This window comes from Cotesia typhae, unplaced genomic scaffold (assembly GCF_013202065.1).
Source record: "Cotesia typhae breed Kobodo isofemale line unplaced genomic scaffold, CoteBio_Ctyphae contig_20, whole genome shotgun sequence".
Taxonomy (NCBI): Eukaryota; Metazoa; Arthropoda; class Insecta; order Hymenoptera; family Braconidae; genus Cotesia; species Cotesia typhae.
The window spans coordinates 2,039,364-2,061,782 of NW_027423725.1; the positions used below are offsets into that span (position 1 = coordinate 2,039,364).

A 22,419-nucleotide genomic window follows, 5' to 3' on the forward strand; every position below is an offset into this window, starting at 1 on the left:
AAACAACAAGATATAAACTCAAATTTATTTGTTAAACACTTGTTTGCTTGGATTAATATTTTTAGCTTAAAATGTTAAAGCTACTGTATATACTCTAGATAAGAAGTCACAATTTTGTCACAAAATTTAATTCATATTATTTTGTGGTAAATATTGGTAGAAATAATTACAGCTCAATCATTTAAGATCCAAAAAATGATAATACTGTTGTAAATCATGTCTAAACATTTACCTGTTTCTTCAGTTGCGACTCGAGTAATTAACAAACTTCTGCCGTTTTATATAACCTTTCAGTTTTATTTTACCACATTATTTTTCAAAATTAATTTCACTTCGCTTAGCAAGATACGACGATGTCTTCGTCAATAAAATCAACATCTAAAAACCCGTTAGAGTCAGCAAGTCTCATCAGCCGATTATTCTTTTGGTTCGTATTAAATTACAATTGTGATTGTAATAACAATTCCTTGTAATAACTTTTAACTCAATAGGTGGACACTTAAACTGTTCAAAAAAGGAGTCAAATATGGAATAACGATTAAAGACCTTTATCCTCCGCTGATATCTGACAAATCCAAGACTTTGACAGACTACTTGGGCAGGTAATGAAAAACATGATTGAAATCTTCGTTTTTAGTGAAATTTCTCGTTTGCTTAATACTTAATCACTCTTTTGCAGTGCTTGGACTGCTGAATTAAAAAAATCACAAGTTAATTCAGAAGATGGCAAAAAAACCAACTCTCTAAAACCAAGTCTGCTTCGAGCAATCGCGAAGACTTTCTGGTTAGAATTATTGATTATTGGGATATCCCAGATGGTGATGAATGTGCTGTTAGTTAATTGGCAGCCAGTTTTTCAGAACTGGATCATAGACTACTTCGAAGCCAAAAATCATTCTCCAACATCCAAGTCTCAAAATGATGCGTTGATGTACGCTGGAGCGCTTACTGGATTGACTTTCACGATGATTTGCATAACGCAGCAATACATTTACTTTAGCCAGATTTCAGGAATGAGATTCAGGGTCGCCTGCTCTTCATTAGTCTACAGAAAGGTTTTGAGACTGAGCAAGCCAGTATTGAATCAAACGCCAGTTGGGCAGGTGATCAATCTTCTGAGCAATGATGTCAATCGGTTTGATCAACTTCCAGTTTACATTAACTATTTGTGGATTTCACCACTTCAGGTAGGGTAATCACAACATGATGATCACTAATCACATTTCTTCGATGATTTGTGATTCTTAGTTAATGACTTATGATCATCAGGTAGCGGTGATTGGGTATCTCATCTGGCGCAGTATTGGGATTTATACTTTAGTGGGATACGGTGTACTCTTACTTATCACGGTTCCAATGCAAGGGTACGTTGGAGTAATGACAGGAAAACTTAGAAACTTGACTGCTAAGTTGACCGATAGACGGATTCAGTTGATGAGTGAACTGATTTCCGGCATTCAGGTACAGAGATTTCAGCAATTTGATGATTCAATTGGTGGTGATCAAAACTTTGAATTCCAGGTTATAAAAATGTATGTTTGGGAACGATTCTTTGACCAGAGTGTCAAACGAATAAGGTCAGAAGAATTGGACCATATTAGACGTTCGAACAACTTGAGAGGGTTGTATTCAATATTGTCAGGGGTCACTCAGCGGATGATGCTTTTCTTGACACTCGTGACTTTGATGTACGGTGGAGACGGGATAGATCTGCGGGTTACTTTCCAGCTAGCGATTTACTTTAATATTCTGCAGTTACATATGGCTGATGTATTTCCTACAGCAATAGTGTTGTTTAGTCAAACATTGGTGACTATTAAGCGGGTTCAGGTAGAGATGCTTAGATACTGTGATTTAAGAGGGAATCTTTCAGTTTCTTGGTGAATTGTAATGTGTTACAGGAATTCCTTTTGCTGGAAGAATTCAAAGAAGACACAAAGGCTTTGGACATCGGAGCACAGATGCCTGAAGTTGTTGAAGATAGCCTGAAAAAGAAAGCCAATCCAGGAGCTGTAGTTGTCAAGCTGGACAAAGTTTCAGCAAATTGGAAGTTCGGGCAAGTGCCTCCAACACTGAGTGACGTCTCACTGAAGATCAACGGAGGAGAACTTTGTATTCTTGTAGGTCCAGTCGGTTCAGGCAAAAGTTCTTTGCTCAATGTGCTCCTGCAGGAGCTGCCAGTTGGTGCAGGCACAGTTGAACTCTTACAGTTTTCTAATGGAGAGACTGCTGAGGCTCAATCTAAGCCTGGATTTTCACAGGACAATCCAGCGATGATAATATCGTACGCTAGTCAGGACTCCTGGCTTTTCAGAGGGAGTGTCAGAGAAAACATTCTCTTTGGGCAGGAGTACGATAAAGCGCGTTATCAAGAGGTTAGTTTAAATTTTCATTAGTTTTCCTAATGCAAGTCACTAATCTTTATTATCACTGACGGCATCATCAGGTAATGAAAGTTTGTTCTCTACTGCAAGACTTCAAGCAACTGCCAGAAGGTGATCTAATGATTGTCGGAGAACGAGGAGCTTCTCTGTCTGGTGGTCAGAGAGCAAGAATCAATCTGGCCAGAGCTATTTACAGACCTGCTGATTTGTATCTTCTGGACGATCCGCTGAGTGCTGTTGATGCGCGCGTATCTCGTCAACTCTTCGAAGACTGCATCCTTGGATACCTCAAAGGCAAAACACGAATCCTCGTCACTCATCAGCTCAATTATCTCAAACAAGCTGATTCTATCATCGAAATGGATCGCGTAAGAATTCAATTCTTCCACTCATATGAATCTTATCATTACTTCTATTATTATGACAGGGAACTATCAAACAAGGAAGCTATCATTTACTCCGGGATTCGGAATTCATAAAGCTACTTGAAAATGTTAAAAATGAAACCCAAAGTATTGAAAAGTCCAATGAACCTATCGACGAAATTGGAAGACCCTTAGAGAGTCATCACACCGTAAGGTTTCTTCTTTAAATATACACTCTGTAGATTGTACCTTATTTCCTAACTCATTTTATAGGAATCAGCAACTGGTTTAGAAAATACAGTTGCTGATGAAGTAATAGGCACAGGATTTATCTCCAAAGACATTTACTATCGTTATTTTCGAGAAGGAGGAGGAATCGCTGGAGTAATTCTATTAGCAGCCCTATTTATTGTAACTCAAGTTGCAGCAGTTGGCGTCGATCAGTGGATGACTTATTGGACTACTGTAAAAGCTGACCAGCATTGCAATAGAAATAGCAGTGTCAGTCAAGACGTAAATCATCAATCTAATTTTCTAGTCAACGCTACAAGTCCTTTCTTTGATTCGAAAGGTTTCTTACTGACTGATATAATAGTTTACATTTACTTAGCGCTTTTGATTACTTTCATCACGTTGACGATGTCAAGATGCTATTATCTTATTAAGATTGGGATGAGAGCGACTCGACGATTCCATGATCTCATGTTAACTAATGTTCTTCAAGCATCTATGTTCTTCTTCAACACAAATCCTTCTGGTAAAAATTGTTAAGTTTCAGAATGAATCACAAATTATAATCTTTAACAAAGCAGCAAGTGTCAAAATGTTTTTAGGTCGTTTATTAAACAGATTCTCAAAAGACGTAGGAGTAATTGATGAAGTGCTCATGCCACTGATGCTTCAAGCTTCTTTGACGCTCTTCAACGCCGCGGGGACTATTGTTAATATTGTTGTTATAAATCCATGGATGATCATACTCACGGTAGTTGCTGGTCTAGCTTTTTATTTGATAACGATTTGTTATCTGATGACATCTCAAGATGCAAAGCGCTTAGAAGGAATAAGTAAGAACTCAAACTTGTTTCTATTCTACGGACTATTAAGCTTTCGTTGAAATTGAAATAAACAATGTTATGATCGTTTTGCAGCAAAAAGTCCTATTTATACGCATGTAGCTTCAACATTCAATGGTTTGACAACAATCCGAAGTCGGGGAATGAGCGTGCAATTTATGCTCCGAAACGAATTCGATCAATACCAAGACATCAATTCTGGTGCTTGGTACTTACTGATAGGATCTGGCTCTGCGTATGGTTTCAGTATTGATGTAATTGCGTGCTTTTTTATATTTATTTTATGTTTTTCGTTAATACTTATAGATCAAGGTAAATAATATAAGATTATAACGCAGTAAAGAATTGAAGATATTAAAGGTGGATAGATTTATAGGAAATAGTAGCGGAGCATCTGTAGGCCTGGCAATATCTCAGTCCTTGACTTTGACGAATACGTTACAATGGGGTATCAAGCAATCCATGGAAGTACAATCTCAGATGACAGCTGTTGAGAGAGTTGTTCAGTACACTGACATACCGAAAGAAGGTCCTATAGAATCATCGAAACCGTTGCCTGAAAACTGGCCATCCAAAGGCCAAATTCAGTGGAAGAATGTTTATCTCAGTTACAAAAAAGACGATCCTGCTGTCTTAAAAGTATAAAGATCGCGAGTTAAACTTAAGCTTGTAAGTGCATTTCAGAATAATTCAATTAGTTATTTTTTCTGCTGATTAGAACATTGACCTGATGATCGAGCCGGGCTGGAAAGTTGGAGTTGTCGGAAGAACTGGTGCCGGAAAATCCTCCTTGATATCTGCGCTCTTTCGACTAGTCGATGACGGTCTCGAGGGGCAAATAATTATTGACGGTGTTGACACTAAAACAATCGGGCTTCAAGATTTACGATCGAGCATATCAATAATTTCACAGGAGCCTGTTTTATTTTCTGAGACACTACGATACAATCTCGATCCCTTTGGGAAATATACCGATAAAGAAATCTGGGACGCTTTGAGGGAAGTTGAATTGAGTGACTTGGCTCTCGACCAACGGGTCACCGAAGGCGGAACAAACTTCAGCGTAGGTCAGCGTCAGCTAATTTGCCTCGCTCGCACTCTACTGAGAAACAATCGAATCCTGGTTCTCGACGAAGCCACCGCCAATATCGACTCTCGGTATGTATTATCCCTGCTCCTATCGACCCCAATTTCCTAATAATGTGTAACTTGAACGGTGGTTTTGATGGTAGGACTGATGCATTGATCCAGCGAGCTATTCGCTCGAAATTCGCAGACTGCACAGTTATAACAATAGCTCACAGATTGAATACAATCATCAACAGCAACAGGATTCTAGTAATGGACAATGGATGTGCAGCGGTAAAATGATCAATAAAATTTTCTCAATTTATTTATTCTATACATCAATTATTAATGTTCTTTATTCAACAGGAATTTGATACACCTTACAAATTGCTGATAGAAAAACCAGATAGCATATTCGCCAAAATGGTCGAACAAACCGGGCCATCCATGACTGCTAAAATCATTTATGAAGTAACTAAATTCCATCAAGAACTAACATAGCTGCTGAATTGACAAAAGGTTATATAACAAACATTAAAAGTACACTTCTCACAAAAATTAAGAAAGCAAGAGAAAAATCAAAAATTTTGGGGGCTTTTTAACAGGCAGTAACTTGAAGAAAAACGGTTGTAATGAATACTTCAAAAAAATTTATGACAACATAACTAAAACTCAGGCAATTTTTATTATGTCCCACTATAATCAATTATGCCGATAACGAATTTCAATTATCTAGTTAGATAAATTTAATTTGAAATATTTATCGTAAAAGAAAATAAACTAATAATGATTAATAAAAATTATCTTGTAACATAATGATATTAAGCAATTGATATTATCTCAATGTATAATGTTAACTCAAACATTTCCTTTAATTTAAGCTTTTTTCTAAGATAGGTTTCACAACTATTTTATTATTTCATTTCTTAAATTTAATTTCCTTTTTTTTTTTAAATTCCCTATATTAAATTTAAGTAACGCGAAAAGTACTTTCAGATTATTATTTATGACCCTGTGGCTTTAGAAGAAAAGGGAAAAATCCGACATAAAAAAATATGAAATTACAAAAATATTTTAAAAATAAAGTTATAAATAAAAAATAAAAAAAAAGAAAATACCGGACGTAACAGGAGCACGAGTTTCACTTCGAAAAGATCATAATTTTTACTAAAATAAAAAAGAATTTTTTTTTTTTCATTTTCCTCTCAATTTTGCATCAGTGATTTGGTAAATTTGAGAAAAAAAAACAAATTTTTGAAATTTTTATTTGCTGTAGGACCATTTTTCTTCAAGTTACAGCCTGTTGAAAAATTCCTAAAATAAATTTAAATGGTTTATTTCAATGAATTCCTGGTCCAAGAAATTTTTACTATTTTTTATTATTTCATCTATTATTTTTATAACTCATGAAAGATTAATGTGTAACAGTTTTACCTGCTCAGGTTAGCCCCTAATCAATTTTATAATTAACTAAACAAAACTAACAACAATAAAAATTATCAGGGCGCCACCAGGATTATTAATCACGGTTCCTGGAACCGGTCCAGAGCTGAGAAAACCTATCTTAGGGTAGAGAGAGTGGAGGAAGGTGCTGTTGAATAACAAAATCTTAACTAACAATATATCGATATTTATTAACAATAAAAATTTAACAAACTTAACAAATTTAAGCGCTCACTCACACACTTATAATCTAACGAAGCGGAGAACAACTGCGAAATAAACGATATTTACAAACGAACCTTCCAATGACGATACGATGACTAGACGGGCTTTTTCGAACAAACGGTCTCCCACACCTGTCTTAAAACTAATTGGGCTTTTTCGAACAAACGGTCTCCCACACCTGTCTTAGAACTAATTGGGCTTTTTCGAACAAACGGTCTCCCACACCTGTCTTAGAACTAATTTTAAAATTTAACGTCCACCGGACGACCAAAACTAACTAACTTTACACACTTTACAACTTAAAATTAAGTCCACAGGACTACCGAACTTAACACTATTAACACTCTCTATCACGCATAACCCGTTCAATTCTTCACACACATAACCCACACTTCGCTTAATTGATTTCATAATTTTAAATTTGAAAAATGATTTTAATTTAATTACAATATATTTAAATTATTCAATCATTTGGTAAAAACAATAATTCCAATTCAACTATCAATTTCAATTAACCTCGAACTAATCCCTATAGAACCAGAGGCTTAATGCCTTGAATTAACTTAGTCACAATATCAACCTTTACAATCACTTCAAAATTATTAACAAAAGTTTATTAATTAATTCTGACTAAATTTTTACTGTGACAATTTTGACTCAGATAACTGATTTCTTGGACTTAATGTCCACGCCGATAATTATTAATTTCAGTAATTTTAATTTGACTACTTCACGGACTTAATCTCCAAAATTACTAAGTTTCCTCACGACATAAAATAATTTTACAATATAAATTAATTTCGATAATTTTCCACTATATATTATTCTCAACAATTAATTCTTATATAAAATTCTTAATAATTAATTCTTAATATAAAATATTATCAATAATTTTCTACTAGTTTTATCCATTATAAAAAATTCGGCACAAGTCGAAATATTCAATTTTCAATTGCTAGAACATTCGCTAGCTGTTTTTGCTTGACCTTGGGTATTGGAATTTACTGCGACACAAAACTGACGCTTGACCAAAATTCCACGAATAAAAATTTGTCGATTTTTTTTTCAATGACAAAAATTAATCAATTTTACTAAGTTAATTGTTATAAAAATTACAACAATAAAATTAACGAAATTTTCGGATGTTAATTTATTAATGGATTATTTCTAGTTATTAAAATTTCTCCGCAAGGTCGATTGAGTGATCCTCGGGTATAAACCCCCATGAAAATCACTAAATCCAAAACTAGCAAATGTTTCACTATTAATCTATTAATAATCGTCGATTAAACGATCCAATTGATAAATAATTAGGAGAAGTAACTGGGCATTGGATAAACCGCGGTCCACTTCCTTCCCACAGAGCAATAATTGACACCTTGACGAACAAAACGATGATCTAACTCACTCGTTGAGGATAAAGTCCTAGTTGTAGTTGGCTTCCTTCGTCTCGTCAGTACTCTCGGGAACGGTCCTTTTTGATCTCCGTGGCACTCAGTTTGGCGGTCACACTACTTCTCCCTGTTCCGCTGCACGGCTCACCTATTTTAACCCAAACTCACCCCCTCCTATTCTCCCTTTAGGCCCGAAGGTCGAGACGCGCCAGTGCTATGTCGAATAATTATCGATATTCGGTGACTTATCGATTAAGGGTAATTTTACCCTGTTACAAATGTATATTATTATATTAAAATTGTTAACTTTTTTGAATTTTTAATAAATATAGAAAAATACTCATTTTCATAAAATAATCATTGTTATCTTTTTTTTAAATAAATAAAATTAATAACTATAATATTACACCTAACGTACATTAAACTTTTCAAATTTTTCAGCGCTTGCGCGTCTCGTACTTTTTTCGCGGCTCACAATACTTGCGTTGTTGCCATAGCTTTATTAACGTATCCCTTCTTCGGCTAAAGTCTGGTAAATTTTTCATTACTCATTAATAAATATCTCTGAAACTGTGTGGTAATTATCAATGAAATTATTTTTAAAAAATTGTTTAGTTGTTAGTTAATGTTACTCTAGTTTTTCAAAAAGATCCTAACAAAAGTTTCTGAGATATAAAAATGTTTGTAGGTAAACTTTTGGATATCCCGTATACCGTAATGTATAAGAGCATTCAAAACTCAAACTTTGAAATTAAATATCTCTGAAACTAGATGGTCAAAAATTTTTCAAATTGCGCCAATCGATGCAGAATTATATGAACATTAATCTGCCAAAATTAAAAAAAAAACCTAAGAAAACTACTCTGGCGAGAGTACTATCTTAAGTGGAAAATGAATGCGTATTGACGTAAGCAGATCACTGATAATCAAATTTTGAAGAAAAAAAGATAATTTCAAAAGTTCAACAAGTTTACAATGCCGTTTTACGTCATTAATAGGTAGCGTTAATGACTGAAGATTAAGGCCAGGAGCTATTGTCAACACAAATAATTACAAAACAATTAACGTCATGCCTTCAAAATCGGTCACAGGTTGCTATCTGAAAATTAATTTATGCCTTGTAAAATTAGTTATAGGTACAACCTCGTTAAAGATTGTTCACTGCAATGATAAAATGGTGATATTAAATTTTTAAAATAAACACATGTGAATTTTGGATATTTTTATCTATCCATTTGTGATTAAATAAATTATGAAAAAAATATAAATTTATTGATTGTTGATTTTTATGTAAAGTAAATTAGTGATAAATTCATTCATCAAAAAAATGACGGAAAAATTGAGAAGAAATCCTGTAGAGACTGCTAATCCTATCAGCTGGTTATTTTTTTGGTTTGTTTTTTATTTTTTTTTTTTTCTATATAGAAAGACGCTATATTTTTTTCTATATATATTCGTCAAATTCGTGATAAAATTAAAATTTACATTGCATTCAAAGTTTTGTATTTTTAGTTTTCAAAATTGGAGTTTTAATTTTGACATTGAGTCATATTTGAACATTCTTTTTGCTATCTCTATATTAAAAATACAAAAGTGTGTGAAGTTAGTCAATAGTTGAAACTCGCAAAAAAATGGGACCCGATTCCTTATTGGTTAAAATAAAAGCGCGCGCAGTGCGCTATTCAAATTTTTAGTAACCTAGAATTTAAATCTGCGCGCGCAAGCGCGCTTGACTATAGGATTTGCATATATTTTCATGCTTATATATATTTGACCAATCACGTAATGAACAGTTTGCTTACATGATATATTTTCATATTTTTTATTTAAATTATAAGAGTGGATTGAAAAAAGTGGCTCATTAATTTTTTTTAGCCTTAAAAAAATTTATCAGATAAAAATTTCTTGATCTAAAATTTATCTACAACCTATAATTTAATTATAAACGTGATAACATATAATTATTTATTTATGATAATAATCTGAGACATAAAAATTTTTTTAAGCTGTAAATGAATGGATAATTTATTTAGAAAAATAACAATTAAAACAATGCACCTATAAATCTTTCGATTATCTCAATATGCTTTTATTATTTTCAACTTAATTATAATTTATGTACATTTTTTTTAAAGCTAAGAATTGTTGATTATCTGCTAGATTTATAGCCACTTGAATTTTCGAATAAATAATGTATGCACATTTATAATAATTAAATCAAGCAACATTTAATAACTAAAAAAAAAAAAATGAAATATGATTTAAAAAAATTCTGCGCAAAGAAATTGTTAAAAACTATCAATTTTCTAAAACTAATTTATTTGCTAAAAATCAAGAAGCAGTAAAGTATTTGCTGATTCTCAATGTCATGAATATTTTTGTTTTAATGTGTATGCATTCATGTAAATACCTTTTACTATTTTTCACATTGCTTGAGTGCTTCTTAAGTACTCAGCCCTTTGTAATGCTTATTGAAGTCTCAAGTTTCCCCAGTAATCTGTACAATAACTTCGTTTACTCTGGCATTGACCGAAACACCTGACGTAAACAAGTATGACGTCTCAACGGCTAGAGAAAAGATCCAAACTTCGCTGAACGGATCTCTAATGCTTGAAAGCATACGCGCTAAAATTTTAAACTCGTAAAAAATTTGATCAAATCAAAATTAATTGACAGCTCACGTAATAATAACCGTAACTCCTATTCTTTCCCACCCCATACAAAGTTGCCGTTAATGGAATCAATCCCAACCATCGGCCGATATCTGGCAGCCAACGATTGGCCAGTTATAGGGATATGTCAACGGGCCATACTTGGTTAAACGCTGGTCGCCGTCTATTGCGGACATTAATGTTTTGCAATTAATATCCATTTATCGCCCAAAGTCTGGCTGTTCTTGGCCAATTTGTTATTTTATAATAACACAGATTTGGGTTTTCGGAGATGCATTACGTGAAGTATAATATTTAAAAAATTAAAAAAGATATTGTAATGTTTATTTAAGATTATTATTGATCCAAATAGAAGTTATATATAAACTTATATAAATAAATAAAAAAAAATATATAAACTTTTATACAAGATTATCGTAGATCTAAACAAAAATAATGAGTAAATAAAACAAGACAAAAATTTTAAATATGATTTCGAAGTTTGACTTGACAAAAGGATGGCATAATTTTTGAGACAAACATATAACTATTGGAAGGATCAACTGTCCCTTATTAGAAAAAGAGATTTAAAAAGATTAAAATTGTTTGAAAAAATTGAAAAAGATGTTATTTTTACTACTACATAGATATACACTTTACATTGAGGTAATCTTTTTGAATCTCTTTTTCTAATAAGGGATTAGCCTAAATAGGTTTGGTGCAAATTAAATTTAGAATGAAAAAAAATAATCGTCTTCAGACATTTAAAAACTTTATACAAAAATCGACAAAATTGAATACTAATAAATTTCATAATCTGTATATGCAGTAATAAAATATATTTCAATCATTCAAATAGCTAAGTAGAATTTTTCAGTTAGATTCCAGCATGCAGCGCAGCCGGTAATGATCGAGACTTTCACGCAGACGAACCAGGTTCGATTCCCACTTCGAATTAACCTTTAAAATTTTTTCGGAATATCCGACTAGGATCGACGCTCCTGTGCTACATCTTCTACTACTTGGCTTCATAACGCCAATACGATTATAGGAATTAAAAATTCTACGGCATATAAGCTAAATTTTTAGTTTTTTTTTTTTTATTTTAACATACTCAGCCGATGATCAGCCATTACCGGCCCGATAACTTTTTTTACAATCAGCCGATAATCAACTGCCGTTAATGGGCCATTGTTATCATTTGGACATTCAACCGTCCGTGGGCCATTAAAAGTCGCCAATGATCGGCCGTCAATCAGTATCCTTTGCCCGTCGATGGGCCATCCGAGGGCCGGTTTTCGAACTTTGTATGGGACTTCACAGCATTATTTAATTCGTAGATATTCAAAAAGATTAGATAATTCAAGAATATTTTTGATGATACCAAAATTAGTGAATATCTGAAAATTTTTTGTATTAATTAAAAAACAATTTGATATTGAAAAATTGTTTCATAAAAATTGTGTTTATAGTTTTATGAAATTTCTGTATTGGAATTTTTACTATTATGATTATTATTAAAAAAAAATTTTTAAATTCTCAGATATCTGTTATTAATTTCAGTGTCATAATTTTTTTGATAGGTGGACTCTAGATTTATTTAAAAAAGGATCCAAAGATGGTGTCAAATTGGAAGATCTTTATATGCCGTTAGCTTCTGATCAATCAAAAACTCTTACTGATGATTTGGAGAAGTACGTGTGCATTCTTTATGATTCAAGAAGCGATCAAACAACTTTTAAATGAAAACCGTGTATTATGAGTAATGATAATTTGTTTATTACCTTAGGTCATGGAATATAGAGCTACAAAAGTTGAAATTGATCAAAGACCCAAACAACAACAACAAATCTGCAAAAACTTCCAAGCCGAGGTTACTAAAAGCACTCATGCGAACATTCTCATCTAAATTTTTGATCATAAGCGCATTTCAAGCAATAGAACAGCTCGTATTACTAAATTTGCTCCCTTTAATTCTGAACAAAATAATCAGATACTTCGAAAGTGATATTCCAGAAATGCAAAAAGAAGTTTTTGGTTGGGCAGCTTGTTTGATTTGTGTAACATTAAGTATGTTACTGATTATGCACCACACAAGCTTCTTTGGGCAGGTATTGGGGATGAGAATAAGAGTGGCTTGTTCTTCGCTGATTTACAGGAAAAGCTTGAAATTAAGTAGATTGGCATTGAATGACACTCCAGTCGGCCAGGTGGTGAATCTTCTTAGTAATGATGTCAGTCGCTTTGATTCGCTTCCTGTCTATGTCAACTATCTTTGGATTACACCAATTCAGGTAATACTTTAACTTAATTCACTCTAGTCAGGACTTGTGTCAATTCTAAAGCACGTCTTGCTCAAGATTTAATTTATTTGCTGTTTACATTATTGTATCTAGTGATCTTGTCAATGACCCTCGTGGCGGTTGGCTCTTTTCCAAAGAAAAAAATAAGTAAATAAGATTCGTGATCAAACTTCAACAATTCTAGCACAAGATACTAATATATTTTTGCTCAAGAACTGTTGAAGAATTGCCGATACTTGACCGATACTTGGTCAAGATTCTTAAGTAAGTCTTGAGGCAGAAAAGGCTAAAAATCTGATGCTCTTTATTACCACAATTTGAGACTCTCTTGTAAAAACAGGGGTTCTCATCTTACTGAAGCCTTGACGAAGTATCGCTAAGCATCCTGCTTCTAAAATCTTGCACAAATCTTTGTCCAAGATCAATGTTACTAGCGATCAGCTGTTGGATCTGATAATAAATTTGTAATGGTTGTTTTTTTGATAACTAGATCATCGTAATTGGATACATAATCTGGCGTAGTATCGGGATTTACACTTTGGTAGGCTACGGAATGCTATTCTTGATAACCATTCCAATGCAGAGCTACGTAGGAATTGTAACTGGAAAACTCAGAAAAGTTACTGCTATGTTGACTGACAGACGAGTCCAATTCATAAGTGAACTGATTTCTGGGATTCAGGTAAGAATCATCCTTGAGATGTGGGTTGTTAGTATCCACAACTTTCATATTTATTAAAAATGCGTTTTGTACAGGTAATAAAAATGTACGCATGGGAAAAACCCTTCGAGATGATAGTGACCAAATCCAGATTGGAGGAAATCAAAAAGGTGCACTATTCGAACAAGATCAAGGCGTTGTACACAAACTTATCGGAGTTCACTCAAAAAATCATGACCTTCACAACAATTGTTGTCTTTATTTTGAACGGAAATTCACTCCCAACTAGACAAATTTTCGGGATTATAATTTATTACAATACCTTAGAACTTCTGATGACGCTGTTTTTTCCTATGTCGATTGTTCTATTAATACAATCTCTCATCGCTATCAAAAGAATCGAGGTATGGAAAATTATAATTTACTGATTCAATGATTTTCACAATGAATAGACCTGAAATATTACAGGAGTTTCTTCTGCTGGAGGAGGTTAAAAAAGACACAAAGGCTTTGGACATCGGAGCACAGATGCCTGAAGTTGTTGAAGATAGCCTGAAAAAGAAAGCCAATCCAGGAGCTGTAGTTGTCAAGCTGGACAAAGTTTCAGCGAATTGGAAGTTCGGACAATTGCCTCCAACACTGAATGACGTTTCACTGAAGATCAACAAAGGAGAACTTTGTATTCTTGTAGGTCCAGTCGGTTCAGGCAAAAGTTCTTTGCTCAATGTGCTCCTGCAGGAGCTGTCAGTTGGTGCAGGCACAGTTGAACTCTTACAGTTTTCTGATGGAGAGACTGCTGAGGCTCAATCTAAGTCTGGATTTTCACAGGACAATCCAGCGATGATAATATCGTACGCTAGTCAGGACTCCTGGCTTTTCAGAGGGAGTGTCAGAGAAAACATTCTCTTTGGGCAGGAGTACGATAAAGCGCGTTACCAAGAGGTTAGTTTAAATTTTCATTAGTTTTCCTAATGCAAGTCACTAATCTTTATTATCACTGACGGCATCATCAGGTAATGAAAGTTTGTTCTCTACTGCAAGACTTCAAGCAACTGCCAAAAGGTGATCTGACGATTGTCGGAGAACGAGGAGCTTCTCTGTCTGGTGGTCAGAGAGCGAGAATCAATCTGGCTAGAGCTATTTACAGACCTGCTGATTTGTATCTTCTGGACGATCCGCTGAGTGCTGTTGATGCGCGCGTATCTCGTCAACTCTTCGAAGACTGTATCCTTGGATACCTCAAAGGCAAAACACGAATCCTCGTCACTCATCAGCTCAATTATCTCAAACAAGCTGATACTATTACAGTCATCGAACAGGTAAAAATCTAATTCCTTATTGTTTTATTGCAAATCTTATCAATTATAATATTATAATTCAAGGGGTCGATAAAACATCAATGTACCTTCGATTCCTTAACTACCACGAACTTCGCATTCAATAACATGGTCAATGATTTGCAAGAGAATAGAAACGAACCAAATACAATTCCTCAAACCAATCATCAAGCTCTTCCTCCAGAAAATATTAAGCAGGAAACTTTTTTCCGTCGATTAAAGAGAAACATTTCCCAAGTTTCTGTCAGGTCTTACGAAAGCTTTGAGTTGGTCGGTATTTTACTATACAAAGCTTAAAATTTTACTTATCCGTGCCATTAATAATGCCAATGCGTCTTCAATCCTTTTTAGACAAATGAGTTCGATGATGCTGTCCAAAGAAGTTCTGCCGATGAAACAATGCGTACAGGAATTATTTCAAAAAAAGTTTATAATCGCTACCTCTTGGAAGGTGGTGGAATGATTGGCATCATTTTGCTTATTATACTGTTCATTGTGACGCAGTTGGTAGCTGTTGGTGTCGATCAGTGGATGACTTATTGGATGCGACAAGAAACTATCCGTTCTGCAAGTAATTCAAGTCAGACTGATCTAGATCTTGACAATGACTTGATATCCACTTATACAACAGTCTACGTCTACTTAGGGCTTTTAGTTACTTTTATCATACTATCAATGTCACGGTGCTATTACCTCATACTAATAGGAATAAGAGCTGCTGAAAAGCTTCATGATATTATGCTCAACAGTATCCTTGGAACAACAATGCACTTCTTTCATACGAATCCAGCAGGTAATGCTTTCACTATCTACATAATTGAGTTGATTTTTAATGGAATGACGCTATTGCAGGTCGCTTGTTGAACCGATTTTCGAAAGATATGGGAACTGTCGATGATCTACTTCTACCAGATTTGATGCAAGCTGCTATCATCATTTCCTTAGTTTCAGGAACGTTTATCAATATTGCAATAGTCAACCCTTGGATGATCATTCTTGTTCTGATTTTGGGAGTTTTGTTTAGTTTCTTGATAAAATACTATTTAAGGACAGCTCAAGATGTTAAACGGCTGGAAAGTATAGGTATTAGAAAAGACAAGATGTCATTGTTATTACTCATTAGTCACTATGCTAATTAGCAATCATTAATGTGCTTTTGCACATTAGCAATAACAACCATTCTTAGTGAGAATAATATTTTTACAGTAAAAAGTCCCGTTTTCACGCATGTCAACTCAACTTTTAACGGACTAACAACTATCAGAAGTAGGGACAATCATGAAAAACAAATGCTACGCAGTGAATTTGATCTGCATCAGGATAACCACACAAAAGCTTGGTATTTAGTGATAGCAAGTGGAACAGCTTTTGGACTTGGAGTAGACTTAATAGCATGTTTTTTTACCACGATTTTGACTTTCTGTCTTATTATTCTTAATTTAGGTAAGGAGTTGTTGAAGAAAAATAACGAAGAGAATTGATCTAATAAGCTTGGAACTAATTTTTGTAGAATATAACTTTGGGGCGACTGCAGGACTGGCGATTTCTCAGTCTTTGATCTTAACTGGTACGTTAAAATACGGAATTAAACAAGCTACTAAAGTGCAATCACAGATGACGGCTGTAGAAAGGATAATTCAGTACACTGACTTACCGAAAGAAGGTCCTATAGAATCATCGGAGCCATTGCCAGAGAACTGGCCATCCAAAGGCCGAATTATGTGGAAGAATGTTTATCTCAATTACAAAAAAGACGATCCTGCTATCTTAAAGGTATAAAGATCGCGAGTTATACTTAAGCTTGTAAGTGAATTTCAGAATAATTCAATTAGTTATTTTTTCTGCTGATTAGAACATTGACCTGATGATCGAGCCGGGCTGGAAGGTTGGAGTTGTCGGAAGAACTGGTGCTGGAAAATCCTCCTTGATATCTGCGCTTTTTCGACTAGTCGATGACGGTCTCGAGGGGCAAATAATTATTGACGGTGTTGACACTAAAACAGTCGGGCTTCAAGATTTACGATCGAGCATATCAATAATTCCACAGGAGCCTGTTTTATTTTCTCAGACACTGCGTTACAATCTTGACCCCTTTGGGAAATATACCGATAAAGAAATCTGGGACGCTTTGAGGGAAGTTGAATTGAGTGACTTGGCCCTCGACCAATGGGTCACCGAAGGCGGAACAAACTTCAGCGTAGGTCAGCGTCAGCTGATTTGCCTCGTTCGCGCTCTGCTGAGAAACAATCGGATCCTAGTTCTCGACGAAGCCACCGCCAATATCGACTGTCGGTATGTATTGTCCCTACTCTTATCGACCCAAATTTCCTAATGATGTGTAACTTGAACGGTGGTTTTAATGGTAGGACGGATACGTTGATCCAGCGAGCTATTCGCTCGAAATTCGCCGACTGCACAGTTATAACAATAGCTCACAGATTGAATACAATCATCAACAGCGACAGAATTCTAGTAATGGATAATGGATGTGCAGCGGTAAATGATCAATAAAATTTTCTTTATCTATTTGTTCTATACATCAATTATTAATGTTCTTTATCCAACAGGAATTTGATACACCTTACAAATTGCTGATAGAAAAACCGGATAGTATATTTGCAAAAATGGTTGAACAAACCGGACCATCTACAGCTTTTGAAATTATGCAACAGGTGACGGAACATCCGCAAAGTCAACTCATCATCAACGACTCTCAAAAAACTTTTACTTACGACTCTTTTCTCTACTGTACAAAACTTTAACCCTATAATTTAATATCTTCCACGTGCATAATATTGTAAATGACTGTAAATAATGTTAGAAAATGTGTTTTGTATAAATTATTTTTATTTTCAATAGAAATATGAAGCTATTTATACCATGAATCTATAATCCTCATCACAAAATAATTGATCGAAATTCCTACTGTTAAGGATAGCTAATGTTACCAAAATTTGTGGCTTTTTGATCGATAACCCCCACGAAAAAATATAGTTTGCAGAAAGATAAATAGAGGGTATGTTCCGATATGCACTGCGAGCACTGCACAGTGCTATTACTATAGAAAAATTCGTTCCGTAATTGACTGCCAGTATACTGCCACAGTATCCTAGGGAAATATATGACGTCATAAATCGCCGCCATATTCTGCTGCGAGAACTGGCTTTTTTGAGGTAAGGTACTCGCAGTAGTTTGATCACGTGATCAGTCAAAACTATTTAAAGTGCCTAACGTTTTATAAACAATACCAGCAGTTAAATCACAGAGTTTTGTAATTAACTTTATTACTCAAATTTAATTCTTTCTTGGTTTTTAGATTTTTTATTATCAAGCGAAAATTAATAATAACGAATGCCTATTTTTTATCTACTTTTACTATTTTAAGTATAAACATTGAATTTAAGAATAAATTTTCCAAATATATCGTGAATAAAAAAATCGAATTTTTTTTGCTTTTATTCAATATATTTTTTTATTATTTAATTTTAGTTTTTCGATAATTTTTTTTTTCGCCCTATTTAAATATTTAAAAATTATTTTAACAAAAAAACAGTACTGTAATACTAATAATACATTGATAATTAAAATTAATATGATATTTTGATAACTATAACAAATTTAGGGCGTCTCCTCAAACGTTATAAGTATCTTTTTTATGCTGATGATCTAGTCATTTACCTCAATTGTAGATTATGACTTAAGTTCATATTGATATAATTTTGTTTTGTATATTTTTATAAATCTTTCAAATTTCAGATTCTTTGGCGGGCTTCTATACAACATTACGGATTTTCTCTAATTTCTTCCGTCTTATTACATCTACCGAGTTCGATTGCCAATAAAAATGGACAGCGAAGAGAGTAGTCCAATTTCCAACAATAAAGAGTTAGCGATAGGAGAAGACGATGCCGGTCCTATGCGACCAAAGGTTTTTAAAGTAGAATCAAACCCACCTACTAATATTACTACTAATACTACAACAGAAGATGATAATCAAGAATCAATTTGTGATGAAGAAGAAGACGGTGACAAGAAAGAAGAGGAAGAAATCGCAGAAGAAGACGAGGTAGAAGAATCAAACATTTACTATGGACTTAATATGATTGGTATATTATCAAAACACTGCTCTAGAACTGCTGCTTATCACAAGGATTTCTCGCAGCCTAATTGCAGTTCGGAGGATCCCATACGGGTACCATACGATAAATCAAAACAATTCAGGTTTTTATTGACCTTTGGCTTAAAAAAAGAGGATGTTGATAATAACACTTGGTACACTACATTAGGTGAAAAGTTTTCGAAATACATCCTTGAATTAGTAGATTCTTCGGTTTGCATTAATAGCTCTCAAAATGTTAACCATGTTAAACAAGACTCCGTGCGATATGACTTATCTGATAGTTTGGTGGGCTGTGAAGATAAGAATAATGCAGAAAATAGAGAACCAGATAAAATATTAACAAACCCGCAAGAACAAGTACGTAATTCTCTCAATTTGATGTACGATAAATTAATCAAGATTCAGGTTACTAAAAACACTAATCTCGGTGGTCCATTATCTTCGAATAGAATATCAAAAGTCTTTTTAATTGGTCCTGCGGGGACAGGAAAAACAACATTGTTAAATCACTTTTACAAAGATCACAAAAATAGTTTTTTGTATCTTACACATCAACATGCCTTGTGCCAGGAGGTTGTTCGTAATACGGATGTACCAAATAATCAAGCGTTTACATTTTGTAAAATTTTGAAGTCTCTTGGATCTTTAACGTGGGCTGATTATGTGCAAGTTGAGAAACTAATAAAAAATTTCAATTGCTCCTACATATATGAAGTTATTGATGACATTCGTAAAAATTTACATAAATATCGTTTTAATGAATTCAACCAATTATTGTTCAACATTGGTGGTATTTGTGTAAATTTTAAAGAGCCATTAATTGTATGTTTGGATGAGTTTTCAATGATTCCTAATAATATGATTTATTTATTAATCGCTCTACTTGACGGGTGGTGTAGGTTTCATAAAAAAAAGATTATGCTTATATTTTGTGGTAATTGTCATCACCTAAAACCATTCTACACTTCAGAGTGTGTCAGTAACGACGAAGGGGAAGATAATGTTCCCAAATTTAAATGCTCCGTCGATGTATCCGAAGCGGGGGTTGCCGTTGAACATCCATTCGACCACCTATGCTATAAGTTTGATAATTTAAATATCAATTGCCGCTGTCTTTTTCTTCACGGTCGTGAATTAAGCGACAAGTATCTTATTTTAAGTCAATATGTCAAAGATACTAGAAAAAATGTTTTACAAGTTCAAGAAAAATTAATTTCTTCAAAAAACAATCAAGAGTTGGTACAGCATATAAATAATTTTTTTAAATACGAGTGTAATGTTCGTAATATAGATTTCTCGTATCCCGCCCTAATATTTAACGATGAGTTGTTAGAGTTTTTTAAATATCCTGATGATTATTGTATTAGACAGCCAGAAGATAAAGTAACCGAAGAAGGGAGTAGCGAGAATCGATACGATGAGGACGATATGATATTTCTATTAAAATTATACAATTGGTGGCTTAAAGTTAAAAAATATTTTAAATATTTTTGTTTTAGGTCCTTCACAAATTTGGATGCGCATTTTATGAATATTCAGCTATTTTATTCTGTTTTTAATCAATTAACTGCCGTGAAAGTTTCAGATAGGCTTATGTGTAAGTTAGCTTATATTTATCTTCTTGATCAATCTGATTGTCCTCATTATGGCATTTTTACTACATATCCAGTACCCGTAACACCATTGATATTAGGCATGCCATATAAAATGCTGAAATCTTACAAATTAATTAATAAAGGAGAAATTGTCATATTATTGTATATACATGATACGATTATTCCTAAAGAGTCATTTTTAATTTGTTGTAAAGAAATTGATCCGCGGCAAATGTTTGTTGTTCGTCCCGACATTGTCACTACCCCATTATTTTGTAATGGTACTCACATATTCCAATATCAATGTCGCAATTCGCAGGGTAAAATTTACATCAAGCAGATCGATGACGATGATTATAAACAGTTGTATGCATACCCAATTGATTTGGCAATAAATGGCACTATCCGATCATCTGTAGGCTGCTCATACGATACTGATTTGTATTTGAACCTCTCTGGTGCTAGTAAAGAAGATGTTTATGTTTCTTGTACTCGAGTTACATCGAAAGCATCTATTAAAGGAATTCAAATTTAAATTACTCCTCCCCAAATAATTAATATTAAACAAAATATTGTAACAATTGTAAAATGTAAGCATGTATAAGTAATAAATCTTTTGCTGTACTCTGAGTATATTTACTTTAAAAATGCCTCATACATGTTTCTAATAATGTATTGTTGTGTTTGTTAGTACGTTTGGCCAACCTGGACAAATTTCTATTTTGCTCGACGAATCCACCGTCGAGTAGTTTATAAAATAGTAAAAATTTTACCAGAAATGTATTAGAAGCTAATAGGCAAAACATTTATTTAAAATTACAATCGAGTATAGTAATATGACAAAACATATATAACTCTGTGAGTTTACTAATTTTATAAAACAGTTTTGTAATTTTACAAATATTTTTAGATTAGCTGAATTTGTAAAATTACAATGCTTTTTTTGAATTTTACTTGAATTGAAATAATAACAAAGAAAAATTTGATTTAATATTTGTTGTCGTTTATTTTTATAAAGCGCTGAATAGATTTTTGTATCTCACGTAAATCTAATTTTTACAACTCAGATGATATAAAGTGAAAATAATATTTACCCTAACTTAGAATTGAACGCGAGCCGCACGCTTGCCAGACCGATACCTAACACCCTACGCCGTACAACCGATAGGTAGTTCAACGTCTCATTATTTTTATAAGCTAATCCTATGTAGTGATTGAGCATTACGGCTTATTATTTATTATTTACATTATTTGTGTTATTTAATGCTGTTTATTGATGGAAAATAACTTACTTTTACATTATTTATAATTCATTCAATATTATAAAAATTAAAGTCTAACATATACTCATTCGAATATATTGATTTCGAAATGATCATTGGAGCGTAATATTAATATTTATAAAATATAAATGATGCCTCGAATTTATTATTACAAATAAACAACCATAGACTAAAAATTAGTAAAAATAAATATGAAGAACATCCCATACAGGAAGCCCCAGAGTTGAACGACGGGGCCATTCCTGGGACATTATTGGGAAGCCCATCTTGGCAAACCCTTACTGTCCCTTGCCCGGGCCATAACTGGGTAATTAGTTTTGGCCATTCCAATGATTACCCAGGCTTGGGCCAAGACTGAATAACCTAGCCTTGGCCAAGCCTAGAGTCACCCTAACTTGGGCTAAGTTTGCATAACCTAACCTCGGCCGTTCGATGGTAACCCTAACATGGGCCAAGGCTGAATAACCTAGCCTTGGCCGTTGAATGGTAACCCTAATATGGGCCAAGACTAGATAAC

At 33.8% G+C, this 22,419-nt stretch overlaps 3 protein-coding genes across 3 annotated transcripts; all 3 read left to right on the plus strand.

Moving 5' to 3' along the window:
- Positions 1–26: 26 nt before the first annotated feature.
- On the plus strand, positions 27–12,075 carry LOC141538339 (ATP-binding cassette sub-family C member 4-like). The gene is made up of 16 exons (XM_074259728.1): positions 27–427; positions 492–602; positions 680–1,187; positions 1,270–1,461; positions 1,522–1,830; positions 1,902–2,375; positions 2,447–2,752; positions 2,812–2,958; positions 3,023–3,506; positions 3,583–3,813; positions 3,898–4,134; positions 4,199–4,461; positions 4,541–4,980; positions 5,055–5,184; positions 5,257–5,409; positions 11,481–12,075. The coding sequence occupies exons 1-15, from the start codon at positions 354–356 to the stop codon at positions 5,389–5,391; spliced, it is 4,041 nt and encodes a 1,346-aa protein (XP_074115829.1). The 5' UTR covers positions 27–353; the 3' UTR covers positions 5,392–5,409; positions 11,481–12,075.
- On the plus strand, positions 8,665–17,766 carry LOC141538338 (ATP-binding cassette sub-family C member 4-like). Its single transcript, XM_074259727.1, has 15 exons — positions 8,665–9,344; positions 12,187–12,297; positions 12,393–12,897; positions 13,397–13,588; positions 13,663–13,971; positions 14,036–14,509; positions 14,581–14,886; positions 14,950–15,174; positions 15,256–15,697; positions 15,757–15,987; positions 16,111–16,347; positions 16,415–16,677; positions 16,757–17,196; positions 17,271–17,400; positions 17,472–17,766. The coding sequence occupies exons 1-15, from the start codon at positions 9,280–9,282 to the stop codon at positions 17,664–17,666; spliced, it is 4,125 nt and encodes a 1,374-aa protein (XP_074115828.1). The 5' UTR covers positions 8,665–9,279; the 3' UTR covers positions 17,667–17,766.
- Positions 17,767–17,898: 132 nt separating this feature from the next.
- LOC141538340 (uncharacterized) lies at positions 17,899–21,243 on the plus strand. The gene is made up of 2 exons (XM_074259729.1): positions 17,899–18,077; positions 18,661–21,243. Exon 2 carries the CDS (start codon positions 18,749–18,751, stop codon positions 21,152–21,154), a length of 2,406 nt encoding a protein of 801 aa, XP_074115830.1. The 5' UTR covers positions 17,899–18,077; positions 18,661–18,748; the 3' UTR covers positions 21,155–21,243.
- Positions 21,244–22,419: the final 1,176 nt, after the last annotated feature.

What these genes read in the sequence shown, in the direction of transcription:
- LOC141538340 (XM_074259729.1), top strand. Translation starts at nt 18,749, where the DNA reads ATGGACAGCGAAGAGAGTAGTCCAATTTCCAACAATAAAGAGTTAGCG.
- LOC141538339 (XM_074259728.1), top strand. Translation starts at nt 354, where the DNA reads ATGTCTTCGTCAATAAAATCAACATCTAAAAACCCGTTAGAGTCAGCA. An exon ending in ATCAGCCGATTATTCTTTTG is followed by an intron (nt 428 to 491) that starts GTTCGTATTAAA and finishes TTAACTCAATAG; the next exon opens with GTGGACACTTAAACTGTTCA. An exon ending in TGACTATTAAGCGGGTTCAG is followed by an intron (nt 1,831 to 1,901) that starts GTAGAGATGCTT and finishes AATGTGTTACAG; the next exon opens with GAATTCCTTTTGCTGGAAGA.
- LOC141538338 (XM_074259727.1), top strand. Translation starts at nt 9,280, where the DNA reads ATGACGGAAAAATTGAGAAGAAATCCTGTAGAGACTGCTAATCCTATC. An exon ending in ATCAGCTGGTTATTTTTTTG is followed by an intron (nt 9,345 to 12,186) that starts GTTTGTTTTTTA and finishes TTTTTTTGATAG; the next exon opens with GTGGACTCTAGATTTATTTA. An exon ending in ACCGCCAATATCGACTGTCG is followed by an intron (nt 17,197 to 17,270) that starts GTATGTATTGTC and finishes TTTTAATGGTAG; the next exon opens with GACGGATACGTTGATCCAGC.